Source organism: Tribolium castaneum, chromosome 3 (genome assembly GCF_031307605.1).
Source record: "Tribolium castaneum strain GA2 chromosome 3, icTriCast1.1, whole genome shotgun sequence".
In the NCBI taxonomy this organism is placed as follows: domain Eukaryota; kingdom Metazoa; phylum Arthropoda; class Insecta; order Coleoptera; family Tenebrionidae; genus Tribolium; species Tribolium castaneum.
In genome coordinates this window covers 17,308,700-17,324,443 of record NC_087396.1, presented here as the reverse complement: position 1 = coordinate 17,324,443, position 15,744 = coordinate 17,308,700, and the positions used below count along the sequence as shown (strand labels likewise).

The window sequence follows — 15,744 nt, the reverse complement described above, 5'->3', positions numbered from 1 at the left end:
CTCTGTAATTCGGCAAGGTTAATATTTGTGCAAGCGTATTTTCTTTAAATTAAAACCATATTTTTGTGTTATTATTACTTGACGCGAGACCGAAATCAACTGTTAATTAATGCGGCAGTGACGATATTTTCTTTGCTTTCAACTGAAACAGACAGGCGACAAATTGTAAATTAAGTTTTAATTTTATCAAACGAAAAGTTTGCGCAAATTTATTTGTTGCATGACGTCCTGTTTTGATTTTACTGCAGCTGAAAGTCTGGCTTCTTCTTTGTCACTTTTCTCGTAAACACTACAAGTTATCAATACTGAAAGTTTCGACACTAGTAAAACTCGAAGCTCAAAGTAAAACGAACATAAATTCACTTGATATTATCCTAGCCATAGAAAATTCTATATTGCCGCCGAAAATTACCTGAAGTTTGTAGACACTAGTTGCAAAACGACGAAATTGTAAGTTTATAGAGCGTCTGAGAAACTCGTTACCAAACTTTTTCTAGCACAAGATCAAAGTTAAGGAAATTGAAATATTAAAAAAATTATCATTTTTGTAGCACACTGTTATTATTTATGCATTAGGGCAGCAACGTTATATTGTAATTATTTCAAGCTTAATTTGGAAAAACTGAGTCGAATTTAATTAAGCCGGGAATGTGACGTGCATTCACCTCATTCTTTTGAGATTTATTAGACCATTTGACATTCGATTAAACCAAACTGCATTAGTTTTACACCATGGAATTGAAAATAAATCAAGTCCCGCGTAGGTAATTCGAATTTTAATTGTGGATAATGAGCTAAAACGCGTTATATATTACCAAAAAAACATAAAAATTGGGAATTAACTTGTCGCACGTAGGAACAAATTAAAACCTTCTCACCGAAACGAAATAAATTTGATCTCTGATTGCACAAAACCCTCTTTCTGGTCGGTGCAACGATAAAAAGCCGTTCCTTTGACACAACGATATTGTCAAAGGCGTCGGCCTTTCTCTGAATGTACGGCCTATTACCCTCTTCACACTTTGCAACGACGCCTATAAGTCATAAAACACGTCACCAGTTTACAGGTAATAAACGTCTGTTGCCGACCTCCCCACTTGTTACAATGCTATTGCTTATAGGATTTAATGCCCTGAGGGATTGTGCCATTGACAGGCGAGAAATATTTTTATAACTTTCCATAAAAGGTATGATTGATAATGTTGCTAAAATCAATTCTGACGCAAGGTGCACGGGGTCATAATTGATTTTGTTTCATACCGAAGATTTATGAACGGTGCAGCGAGATTTTTAGCGACGAAAATATTTATTTTATACAACCTAAATTGAAATCTTATTTAAACTTGATGGAAATGCGAGACGATAAAAACTCGCCTAGATTTTCTCCAAATTGTATACATTTCAAATATAACGATCTGTTTACCACTCGAGCTAAATTTTTTACGTAAGAAAATCAGCATTTGTATCACATTGTGACACTTATAAGGAATGATAAATAGTTGAGCAAATAAATACATAATCAAATTTCTGGTTAGTTAATTTTCTTTTATGACCTCGATACAGCAATGCATCAGGAGCTGCTCCTGCTAAGTGCATTAGCAACAGCACAATATTTATTAATCACGCATACCCCCAACTTTGTCTTTCATCTTAGAAAACTCATTAACGCAAAGGAAAATAACTTTTAATAAGCCAGCAAATGAGCTTCTACAAAGGTCTGTGTTAAATGAAAACAGAACAAATAAACAATATCCAGTACAAAACAAATAAAAGCATTAACTTGCAAATTAACATGGAAGCATCAATTACAAACTTCGCTTGAAATTTCTAGGGTCTTAACATCGACGAAATGCTTGATTGGAGTAAACATGCAACCGAATTAGCAAACTAAACATCGCATCCCGGCAATTGCGATGTATTAGGCTTGATTGGATGCGGTTTATGCCGCATAAATTTTACTTAAATTGCGGTAATGCGGAGCGTCTTTTTGTACCATTACATCATGTCACTGGCCAACTCTGGATGCACTTGTCAAGATGCCAGACTGATTTTTCCCGAAAGAATTGTTCCAACTTTGTAGGACAGAAAAGATCCATCTTGTAACCTTGAAAGCCTTGATTAAATTTTTCCACTGGAAGATGTTGATTCAGGAACGTGTTTTCATTGTAAACAGTGTCAATATATTCCATGATACGCAACTCGAAAATAAATAAATACAACGTAGAGATGTAAAAAATGGTGGAGGCGCCGGGCTAATCTTTACAAGTCAATTTTGTCTGCTTCCATCAAGTGAGAAACACATTTTGATAGCGCATTTTGCTCAGTTACAGGTCTGAAAGCAAGTTTCTTTGAAAAAGTGTTGTGTGAGGTGGTGGCGGCGCCGGTAGAGTGAGTGACACCCGTTCGCCAATAAATCACGTAATTTTTATTTGCGCATTCACAAACGAGTAAAATATTGACAAATCGACGACACTGGTCCCAACCAAATAAATTACGTGGAGAGTCACCTGGCAGCATACAAATCACGGTTAGTCAGGGTAAAAATAGGGGCGAAAAAACCCATAAAGATTAAACGAAGTGAAGTTAGTCGACGCTCTCGGAATACAAACTACTCACACGCCACTATACAACAATTACATTTGTATTCGTTCAGGTAGCATAAATGCCCGAGTGCGGGTTGTTCAGAGGCGTAATGCAAAAAACGATACGGCAATCACGCAAGAATTACATGCATTATTCAACAAGTCCAGGACATTGTCGCAGAAATAAAAAATGCGAGTAATTTTATCAAATTGCGGCTAATCTGGGAAATACAAAGGCCGATAAAAATAACAATAACACGGAAATGAAACCGTAATAAGAAATCGCGACCTTTCGCCCTTAATTTAATTTAATTTGACCCCCAAAACAGGGCAAAATTTCAGTTATTACGAGGATAATCAGCTTTTGTTACCGGGTCCCGAATTCCATTTTTTTTAGTTTTAATTTGAAGTTATAGGTGCTTGGATGGTTAGTGCATAGTTGTATGTAAAATATTTAACTACCTGGAGGGAAAAACTACGAGCGGGCAACAAAATGTGCGAAAGAATCTAGGCTCAAAATTCCAATCAAATACATGTATGTTTCATCTATGTTGCAGAATGCAGCAAAACTTTTCATATAGTGGCGGTCAGCTCGATTTGCGTGTGCGTCATCAATTTCATTTTTTCATTACCAACACAAAGCTATAAAAAATTATCAAAAACAATGCAAATTTAAACAGCTAAGGGCTATCTAAGGGTGGTATCCTTGAACATTAATTTACATGTGCACTTCGACAATATCGTCAAGTGTCACGAATTTGTCAAACTGACATTGACAGTAAATTATAGACGTCGTCACATGGTTGTCGAAAGTGTTATCGGTGTTAATCGCAAGTATTTTCTGTTCGTTTATTGTGTTTTGTGATTTGCGTTTCGTTAGGTTTTTGATTCTGCGTTTATTAGTTCTTGTTTTGTAAATCTGTATTTTTTGTAACAACTCATAATTTAAACACTTCGTAACCTCAAAAAATATTTGATAGTTTGTCACCGCTATGCCCCTGCTATGTAAACGTAGTGACAGAAATGTCAGATGACGCACACGCAAATGGAGCTGAGCGCTACCATACTATCTCGCAACCATATTTTAATTATGAAATATCTCTCTAATAAAAACCATTGCTTTCAGACGAAAAATAAATAAAAGTTACATCAATAGTATTTTATTTATTTGTTTTCCAATATTGAATTTTATAAAAATCAGATGAAAATTAAATTTATGATTTGTTGATTAAAACTGGCGTCGAGTCATAAATTGTACTTTCATATTATTTTGTCCACAACCAGCTTTTGACATATTTAATCCAAAAATCAGTAGAATTACAGACATTATTCAATTACTATCTGATGTTTTTTTCTAGTAAAGAACATTTTGTGTTCCAAAACTCTCCAGCGTAACTCAAATAGCTGCTGCATTTAGTGTAATCTACATATTAAAAATTTACACAAGCTCTGTAAGCAAACACAAAAGCAAATTTCGAGTCATGTGCAAAACGATGATTTAATGGTTACCAGCTGAAAGCTCATCTAAACTGACATTTGTTTAATGATATAATCCCTGCCCCAGCTTTGTAGTTTAAACGAAATTCGATATGCAATATTAATTTGGTTCCAGCGATCCGTCTCTAATTTTAAGTTCCATCTAAATTAGTAAACTCTAATTAACCCTCTGTATGTGTCCACCGGAAAGCCACGAACACGACCTGCAGGTTGCGGCCGCGGCAGCGATATTTATGTGGGTCATAAAGAGCGAGTGATCAAATAAACACCGTCGCAGTATTGCTAATACAACGATTACCTCCTGACATAAAGCCAAACTTGGAGGCACTCCCGCGGCAATATCCGCAGTGGTTCATTGTGGGAATATTATCATTCGCATATAACCCTCATAATGCAATATTAATAACGATTCGGAGCTCCGTGTTCTAGATTCGCATAATAAAAGTTGAAGCGTTCGCATGAAAAATTCCACAGCCGAGTCCATCTGGGTCTTCGATGCAATTTGCATGCAAGTCATAAAATAATAATTCCACTCACTGCGGTTACTTTTCCGCATCGGTTTACTCAACTAGCTTCGCAATAAATTAGTCTCGGCATCTTTGATCGCAACGGCGATAGACGTTTTTCTAGTTTTAACTTTATATGATGCTATTAGACGTCCGATAAGAATATTTAACGATTTCAATTGCACAGTTACTGCACCAGTATCGAGTTCTATATTCGGAAGATTTATTGTTGCGGTCATTTTGCGTATTTTGCTCGAATCTAGCCGCCGCTTTGGCTATTTTACTGCAGCACATCCAGAAAATAAACACGGTTATATTTTACCTTTCAGTAGACTTCGCGTATAGTAGGCAGCATATTTTATTACTTCCAGGGTAATTTCATAAATGTACGAACAAACCTGACTTAAATCTAATAAAGACAAGCACCGGTACTGGATTTTATCGGTTGGTTTCTTCATAACGCAGCAAGTTCGCATTGTTATCTCAAAACAATTAAACTACTTTTAAGTCTAGTTAGGACATACCGTGCTTCTTTCTGTGTGTATGTGGCTATTTACCATTTATATTGTATTAAATTTCAAATACATTTAGTATCTGTACTTCTAAAAAAATATTTAAATTAACGTAAAAAGCAAATATTAATATTTGTAAACTGGAATTACTTTTGTGTTATTTGAAACAATGCTAATCCAGTGAAATTTATAAATTTTGGAAGTAATATAATACCCGATTTTACGGAAAATAATTCGCAATATAATGTAAAATTTCAGTTTTTGTTATCAGAAAAATATGTATTGTGGAGCTGGTTTCGAGTCCTTTAGGTTTTTACAAAATGTAAATTGTCAAGTTAACTCTAATATGGGTCTCTTGAAGCATTGTTATAAACACAAGAAACAACAATTAGGAAGTTCTAGTTCTGTCAGGAACTGGTTTGTTGCTCTTTATGTCCATATCAAAAGACATTCTATTTGGCGTATTGTTGACAAACATTAAACTATTAAAAGTTGCTCGGAAGTTCATGCAGTAGCAAGTTACATTTAGCTAACTAAGTCATTCTGAGCTTACGGATTTTTAAATACAGTTTAATAAAAAGTTCTGGAATTTTTAATTAATCGCGCAATTACTAAAGTTGCTAGTTGTTCCGACTATTTTAAAATTAAAATTAAAAAATAGTAATGTTTAGTGCATAGGTCTTCTAATTAGTAATTGTCATAAAACCAATCGTAACTTTTTCATTTCAGTGTTTCCATGAATGGCTGAAAATATTATCAGAAACTCAGATGATTTATAGCCGAAATTACAGAACTTTTTACAATCATACGTCACTCTCTGGTATTAGATTTGAAGCAGACGATATCGATTGGAAATATGTCGGAATGTTGATCTGAATAATATTTCCCATCATTTTTCCCCGACACAACAATTTTAAATCTTAATCCCAATTCCTCGTTTTGTAAAAGCATCCCGGTTTGTTTGTCAGAGATAAATATAAACAGGGTTTTTCCGGTCACTAAGTACGACTTTGAATCAATTACGGCGACATGTTAAGGTATGTGGACTTACGGTTTCTCTGGTATTTTTCATTTGCACGCTTCCTTTCCACCAAGTTATAGTGGGCTGAGGCCTCGAACCCACAACTTCACAACTAAGTTCGTAAGTGTTATCAGCGGATAATGCCTTATTTTCGCCGAGGAGCTTCACCCTTAAAGGTCGCACTGTAACAAGAAAATTAATTAGAAAGAAGGCTTCACAGGGAGTGAAGAATACTAAAGGACGTGAGACGTGCTCGAAAAAATTTCGACGATTTCGGGCGCTTTGTGATGTTTATTTGTGTACAATCGAATTCTCGCAAGTGAATAACAAACTTGTTGAAGTCTGGCTTTCGCGCAGTATTCATTAAATTGTAAAACGCGGAATAAATGTAGCGAATCGTTGTAATTAGGCAGCGCAGAGGGATTATTCGGGATTAGTTGGAGATTCAGTTGTTGAATTCCAGATGCAAATATTTAATAAAATGGAACGAGCGCCAAATATTTGTACGGAAAAATCGCAAACACGTACCGAATATTACAAATCGGCGTCCGAACTAGAAAACTTTCCGGGATAAATGTTGGGGTCAGTTTGAAAACTAACAAAAGCCGAGAAAAGCGGGGTGTGTTTTATGACTTAGTAGGAGGCCAAGTTGGGAACTTTTCATATTTCCAATAAAAAATATCTATTGGCAATGATTTAGGGAGTTAACTGGCCAGGAAACATTTTAAGTTGTTATGTGCATTTATGAAGTTGCAAAGTCGGCTCTCACGCTGGCGCAACCGACGGCACAATGCGCCAGTGCATGCGTCTAATTTGATTAAAAAATACCATCTACAAGTGCGATTTTTGATGCAGAAAGTCGTGTATGGAGGCACTCGAGCGCACTTTCCGACTATTTTTCCGCTGTACTACTTCTAAACAATACTACGCTCTTGACAAAATGTCCTTTGTGTTTACAATTTCAAAACATCAGAGACTATCAATTGGTGACAGGCGTGTATTGAAAATAATCACACAAAAGAGTTTTGTCACAGCCCAGCTCTCATTAAATTTTTAACTGAAAACGCAGAGATATCCGGTTTAATTGTTATGCCAACTCAAAAATCATTTTAGGTGACCAAACCTCGGCCGTAACCACTTCAAGTCGCAAGATATGGCAGCTCATATAAAGCGGGCGACATTACCAGAGTCATGATTAAATTAGCGACTCTCAAGCAAGCTCACATTTTATGCAAATCACTTAATTCGCTGTAATAGTTTAAATAAATCGTACAAATAAAACTTCACCCAGCTTTAAGGCTAGATTTTGTGACAAGCCGACAAGGGTGAAATCTAGTTAAACGGGAATACACAAAACTGCATGTTAATGAACTAACCCGCATAAGACACCAAGAAAATTTCAATAGTAACGCGAATTTCGTGTTCCTATTAGCCACATGCAGAACTTATGTCAAGCACTCACACCCCTTGTGGTTACATGAGTAATTACTTCGGGACAGCTCTTGGCACTCCCACAGCAACAAACTCTACTCCTATTAACAATATTACGTCTAATGCGTCCATTTTGCAAATTTCTTCTTACCAACACGAGCAGAAATGAACACTAATGCCCAAAAAACGCCAGCAAAATATTAAAATTCATTCAAATACAGGCTGCAAATAAGTACTGACAAAACAATTATGGTTTTAAAATTAATTCCACGAAAAAGTTTCTTGTTTTTAACATTTTTTACCATGATAGGAAAATGGTTTCTTACCAAAAATTGTTTTGATCAAGGGATAATATGCTGTTTTGATGTTAATGTAAAGCTAAGAGATAGGATAAAAGCGAAAGTCCTAATCCAAAAATAAATGTTTTGAAGGTGTTAAAAAAACTGACGAAAACAATAATATGTATTTTAAATTTTATTCAATCTACTATGACACAATTCAAACACTGGTTCATCCACCTTCGTTACTCCTACGGAAAGCTAATAATCGTCTTTAAAGTTGAAATTGGTACAATGAGTAACGAATCTGTGACTACAAGTGCCACTACATTGTCATTTCTGGTGGCTCTAATCCTTATAAGCAGGTTCTTGATGGTCGACAGTGTCCTTAAAGGATAGAGGGTTAACAGAATAATAATCTAGAGTTGTGTTTCGAGCATCTTGTACATTACATTGTTGACGTAATGATTTAAATTAAGGTTTTCCAAAAATTGTCCACTTCATTTCAGATTGGCAACACCAAGACATTCAAATCTCACTTTCTTGAGTTAGTAGGACCAATATTTCCATGAGACAATCACCGCAAAAATATTTTTGTAAACTTTAAAATGACTAAATTGTTGCTTCTTCTAGCTACACACTTTAATTAATACAAAAATAATCGTAATTTAGTTAGTCTTAAAATTTTTAGACAGCTTCCTTCCAAAAGGGGTAATAAGTAAACGTTGTCCGATTGTTTTTTAGGTGTACCAATCTAATTTTGTGACCAAACAAATAAATTAAGCAAACTTAAAACGTCGGTATCGGAACTCCATATCTTATTACCCCCATGACAAAATCACTAGAAGTATTTTCTCGGCTGGTATCTTCTAAATCAATTCTCGTTGTTGTTTTTGCGTTGGCCTGCTCGACTTCCTCTCGGGCCCTTATTTACGGTTCTTTCGAAGTCGAGTGGAGGTCGGAAAGCCGCCACCTTGCGGTTTTATTGGAGAGAAGTGGAGTAGAGAGAAAGGAGTATGCGAAGTGAAAGCGGAGGCAGTGGTCCGGAGAGGAGACCGCTAGAAATGGCTCACATGGAAGACGTCAAACCGCACAACTCCCTGGAGATAAGTCTGATAAGGATATCGCGGCCAATTCGAGTCGGTTAAGGTGGCATGCCTGCTAACCCGATACGAGGAAGAGACAATCTCAGATAATACGTATTTGCAGGGATTAAGTGCAATTGTGACTGGGGATAAGCCCTCGCAACTTCACTGTAAAAATAACCCTCTGGAAGGATGAAGGATCATTGAAACAATATTCGGGGTTTGAAAAATGTAATAAATTCAAGTGGACGTTATGAAGTAAGTGTTGTTTCGCTTGGATTAGTATCGATTTGTTCATTACAATCTATTTCCATTACCCGGCCGTGTATGTTAACCTCAAAAGCTTTCTCCGAGTTTAATTAGACAGTACTCATATATTATTCGCTGAGTAATTAGCTAAGCGAGAATTTCGGCGAGAAGCATCAGCAACCTGTTAACGCACTCTCCTAATTATTATTTTTCCGATAAGGCTCTTATTGTGACTCTGCCGTCTTCGCGTGTCGTAAATCATTTCTTCCCCGCTATCAATCAAACGGAAAAACACAAAAGCGCATTTGAATTAATCAGAACTCGTGTGATCCTCCGGTCCCGGGGGTGCAGTCTAAATGATGACTGGTCCTGTTTTTGTAGCTATCATTACAACGCTATTTTAAATTATATCTGCAAAAAGGCGGGTGAATTATTTAAAATAATCACTCCGTACTCAGCGGCTGTTAATTAATCGACCTGGTCGAGGGCCGTTCTTTTGCTCGGGTCATAGACAACTCACCCCGTTTTGCCTAATTAAACCGGTCACGCACAGAATACGCAACAAGTTCTTGTTATCATTTGCTGCTCTCGGAATTTGCAGACGTTATCGTGGATATAAATCGAGCGACTGGCGGCCCACTGAAATAATTTGTCGATTCCATTATGCAAGACGAGATACAATTTATCACTACAGAGGTGCAAAAACTTAAACGAAAGAGATCCTCCAACGGTTCCCCAAATTAAATCCACAGAAAATATACTCAACCTGTATTTCCTGCATCAACTATCAAAAAGTTATCACGAACTATCGTTATTTCCGGGGTTTCGCAAAAATTGCTCGAAGTTTGTAATTTTTCGGATTATTTTGAATAAAATTTCACTGAATAATATAAAAATTAGTACGTTGTTCATTTAGACTCTTCAGCGATATTTCTCTCTACGTATACAGTCCTTTAATCCTGAATGGAAGGTATACAACATTTTTGTAATAAACTGTTTAAATTAGTTTGATTTCGTAGAAGATGGTATATAGGACATAGGAAATAAAACCATTAGTTTTGTCGCGACGTTTCGATACCTTTATTATATCTTCATCAGGCGAAGAATTTTCTTTGCGTGAACGTAGGAGGCATGGCATAGTCAAGGAAGAACTGTTTAAGGATACTTTGAAATGATTTTATTTTACACTGTTCTGATTATGTACGAGTAGTCCCGTTTTTTTGTTAGCAGTGCATTTGAGAGAGAGGTTCAGATCCCGGGTCTGGCAATTTTTTTTTATTTCCATAAATTTAATAAAATAACACAAACTGAAATAAAAGGATTACAGAGTAGACCAAGAAGTTAATTTGCCATTTTGTCAATAATTTTAACCCATTCGCATTTTTTCTTACGCCAATATATAATTTTCAAAGGTGGATATAAGTTTAAGTATTATTTAGGGCATTTTGTGTTTTTTGAGCCAAGAAACTCGAGCGATCACGGATGTCTTCATGTCTTCAGGCACTTTTTTTAATATACCACGCGTCATTCACAGCGGTCACTTTTTCTATGCCAAACACGCCAAAACGGACACATTAGCGGACACATCTAATGCAGCGGACACATGCGTTTTTTGTGTATTTAATATTGTGTCCGCTTAGCGCAGTACATTGTATCAATAATGCCTTAACAAGTTAGCACGCCAAAGCGGACACTCCAAGCGCTCACTTGATTTTACAAGAGCCAAACTACAGCTAAAATGGGATCCACAATTTGCCACAGAGGACACTAGTGTGTGATATTTGCCACAGAGGACATTAGTGTGTAATATTAGGAAAAATATGTGTTTGCTTGGCAAACTATCTGGCGGACATCGGTGTCCGCAGTGGCGCCTCAATGAAGTACTGAGCGGACACCGGTGACCGCTGTGGCAGCGAATGTGTTAAAGTATACGCTAATTTTTTCATCCCAATTCAGCGGTTCTCAAAATTTAAGACCATTAGGTTCAATTATTTTTTAATAAAGTATGCATTTTCGATAAACACAATTTGATTTGCCATTTTTAATATGCCTTCAAATTTTTGCTAAACCATTCCCTAAGATAATTTAACGGTAGGTATTAAAAAAACTAGTGAAATGAGTTAATGTTTTAATCAAACGAATAATACTAGTACAACTAGCACATGTGTATGGAAAGCTCTAGTGGTTATGGGTGCAATGAAAGATAGAAGTTCATTTCGTTTAGTAAATTCCAAGATACATTAAGTTTATAGACATTTTGGTAAATTCCAAATCCTGCATATTTGCCAATCAGTCGCATTTGATGGAACTGTGCGTTCGCCATTGTCCTGCAAGAATGTGAACAATCCACAGTTTAATTAATAAAACAGGAAAGCTTAGTTTACATAATTTCCCAACGTAAAATAATTCCTGACCTTACTTAGGAACGTCGAGAATTAGAAAATTATTCCGAACAAAACTTGTGGACAACATTTCAAAATTTAATTACATCATCACAGTGATGGAGTTTTATTGCGGTTGGGCCCTCCCCGGTGTACTGTGTGTGTGCTAATTCACGTCGTGGACCTTTCACACAATGTGCAGAAGATAAAACAGCAAAAATTGTGTTGAGTGAATTTTTTACGTGTGGACTTGATAAATCAAAGGTTTAGAGCTCGCTAATCCAGAATAAACTCTCTTCCTCGTTGGAAATTAGTTGCTGATTCACCCCACATCGCCATATAAAAACAAAGAGGTAATGCTTTCGCAAGTTTCATAATCCAATAGAAACTTGTTATCTATACATTGTTTCAAAGTCTGTTACTAACTAAACCCAAACTGATACAGATCAGGTTGCTCAACTAGTCGTTCCTGAACCTAACTAAATGGTTCATGGAAATTCGGATAAATTGAATTAGGGTGATACACATTTATGCAATTTTTGGGTAATTTTCTGTTTTATTAGGGAGAAAGAGGAGTTTAATAAGATTTAAAAATGTACTTCCAGCTGTTGCAGGAACATTCTCACAAATATTACTCCACAAGATAAAAAAGTCTTTGTAAAAAAGTTACAAAGTATATTATCCGGCGCGAGTGTCGTTTGAAGTTTAAAGTTTCATACCTTTACATATATAACACAATATTATTTTTTGTACAGGAAAAATAAAGAAAGCTGTAACAAGGCGAAGTTATTTGATATTTTATTCAGGGTATAAGAATGTAGTTGAAAGACTTTGCTTGTTTTGAGTGACGGAACTGCTTTCAGTGTTCAAGAACTATCAGCGACAAATGTTAACAATGTGTAGTAATTACACGGAATGTGTCGAGCAAATTGGAAGTTCATGTATGTCCTGGAAGCAATTCAGGAATTCCGTAACTAGAATTAGAGTAATAAGTCATATGCTCCTAATGTTTCTTGCTCATTTTTCTGCCAGCAGTTTCATTCCGTTTTGACGCTAATAAAACAGACGTGGTAACGTGAAACTTTCATTTCCACCCAATGTTTTCACATTTAATTAATTTTTCCTCTTTATTATTATCACGCACGTCAGAGCCATTGTCGCCGACTTGTTAATTTAAAATTTATGCTAAAAACTTTGCAACCCTTTACACCTGCCGCGGAGAACATTTCCCGCACACCGGGACCGCCTAAATAACTCACAGCGAACTGTTGAAGGAGCAGCAAAGAATGAATAACTCGGCTGTTACCCGGTAGCGAATTAAATTATACGTACAGTTTATTAAGCATTTTTGGCGAAACTATGCAAAGACTCGGGCTTGTAAACTTATTATAAGGAAGCTATTAAATTCAGCCTCTGCACAAAAGGTGGCGGTTGGCGTTTATTTATTTAACTGAATTTGGTTTCGAAATTAACTCCATAAAATTCTGACACACTCGCTTTAACTTTATTATGCCACGAGAGATGCTTTTTCGCCTCGGATACGCCAAATTTTATTCACACCTTTTTGACATCTACGTATTTTCACATAAACCGACAAATCCCGCACGCTTTACGAACACATGCCGCCCCCTAACCCTTATTTACACCTAATGGGAAACGGCGGTTACGACCAAAATTGATAATCTGCAACGGATTACCTATCAAAGAACATGACTTGTTACCACTGTCGATCGATGGCCCATAGTTTGTTATCATTCAAATGTCACAATTCAAACTAAAGTTGTCCATACAGAAACCAGTTAATGACTACTAATGAGGCTCTAGCCCTCGCCCCTCGTGACAGCAATACGTAATAATAATAATATTAAGTATATAGGTTTTATCTAGTCTTTCAATCGGATTACTAAGAGCTATGACCAAATTTGTACTTGTGGTCTCTTTTGAGTTCGAGCATAGAATTTGGCGTATTCGTAAATTACAGTTTTTTGAACAACCTATTCTTAGTATTCTCTTCTTTCTAATAAAGACAAGCAGAGGCATTTTTGTGATTTAGCTTTGAAACTTTTAATGCTTTGACTAGTTTCAGTAAGTGCTCAGGGCTTCTTGAGTAAGAAAATCGCGTCGATCACGATTATTTAGTTCCAGTGTCTGTTTGATGCACTTAGTATTAACCGTTATCGACTTAAATCAATCAAGTAAGTTTGGAAGCAGTGCAGAAACCCCTCTGCAAATTTTTCTTGGAAGCTTTCAACTCGGCTAGACATGAACTAGACACGGAACTGTAATAGAATCCGTTCGATCTCAAAAGAATTCAATATATCACAGACGGCAGTCTTGGAAATTGCACTTGCCGGCTGATGTTTTGCAATTATTAAAGAATTTTCAACACGTCTCGTCTTTTTACTAATGTTGATAATATTGTCGGATTTGATAGATGCATGCGCGGAATTCGAGCTGCGAGAATGCTGGCGGCGACGATTTCGATGCGAATTATTTCGCGTTTATGGAAAGGAATCTTTGCAGATAGTGCCACCGAAACCGAAATGGAGATTCAGGCGACCACGGATACCAATCAATTTCAATTAATGCAGATTCGTTAAATCCTTGCTATAAATTAAGCCCCGATGTTGTATCGGATTTTTCTATTCGAGACTATTAATTTTATTTGTCGAGCCAGCGCCGAATTAATAATAAAATTTTAATTTGTTGAATTTATCGATTGCGGGAGCTCGCTGTGTACATAAATTAATAAGTAAATGACAGGAAGTGTCCTATGTCAGAATAAGGTAATAGCAATAGGCCCGTGAAAGCTGCTGCGGATCGTAAGATTTCCCTTGCGACTTATGACAAGGCTTTACTTCCTCAAACTAATTGTGAGTTTACAACTAAATCACAAACTCCGGAATATGCAAAGTTAGAAGGGAAACAGTGCCTCTTAACCATGGTGTAATGCATACATTTTCGCGAAATATGCCCGTCCTTACTATTTTTCGATCTTATGCACCCGAGACTTACTCTAACGCCAGTTTTATTAAACATAAAAATTGCATAAACTTTACGATTCCTGGAAGTGCATAAAATGTCGTCGAAGCTACTTTATCGAATTTCTAATGTCAGACACCCGTCTCGTGACCGTGAACGTCCAATACCCTCGTAGCTCATTTGAACGGTAGTTCATTCGACATCGAACATCCCCCGATCTTCCGCTTCTTATTGCTTATTCTATGGGTTATTACAAATTCCAACCCTTCCAAGATCCGATTTATTACAATAGTTCCGTACACATCGTAAAATCCCTTCTTTGATTTGACTGCTTTCTCATTATTTCGCGAATTTTCACTGGTATTAAAATTCTGCTGCTTCAGAGCGGCCATGGTACAATAAAAATTAACTTAACACCTAAGGTAATGACTTCCGTAATTTATCCTGACACAAAGAACGACTTTTAGCTTGAAAACTGCAATAAATTTCTTTTGTCATTTTGGTTTATTAAGGCCGTATTTAGGAATGCTTTTAGTGTGCATTAAATTCGCCATTTGCTGCACACAAGACCTTACAATTTTTTCCACCCCTTTCTGATTAATTGATAAACGCAACACCGGACACAATGTGTTTCAAGCTGTCCCATTATTTGGTTGTCGAATTAGATAAATATGTGCGGAATGTGAATTAGGTCAGTCCAGCGCATTAAACAAACCTCAGCAACTTTTCACATTAAGTTAATTTCATTATTAAATTACTCCATCCGCAAAAACTACCACTTTGCAATATTCCGCGTGTTGGCAATTAAAACCTCCTATTTATTACCGGTGTTGTAATAGACCGTAAAATTTATCAAAATATCGTACGACCAACAAATCGCGGCCGCTATAATTATAAATTTTAATTATTGCCCGAATTGCTATAATTCTAATCCTGGTGTTCAGGACATTGTTAAATTATTCACAGGTTGCAGTCGCGTAAACCAAGTAAATTTACACGTTATGACCTTAAATAAAGCTGTGCTGTTTGTATTCAAGTGGAATTCCCACAGCTTTACAATCTAATGCAAGTTGCTAGAATTACGTTATGCAATTATTTATGAGTTCTACTGTTACCGGGATGAGTGAGATCAAAACTAAACATGTTATTATTTAGATTAAATTCAATTGCGGGACTAGATAGTATTTTAATTAATAAATGGCCATAAATCTGTCGCCGTA

General features: G+C 36.4%; 1 protein-coding gene across 3 annotated transcripts in view; it reads right to left on the bottom strand.

Annotated features, from left to right (window-relative positions):
- The window catches only part of LOC663132 (hemicentin-2), a 113,365-nt gene that overhangs the window by 13,793 nt on the left and 83,828 nt on the right, over positions 1 to 15,744 (bottom strand). For all 3 annotated transcript variants that reach the window (XM_008201545.3, XM_015982112.2, XM_015982113.2), the window contains exon 6: positions 6,149 to 6,300. In XM_008201545.3, the coding sequence (XP_008199767.1) occupies positions 6,149 to 6,300 (152 nt within the window). The remainder of the gene's footprint in view (positions 1 to 6,148; positions 6,301 to 15,744) is intronic.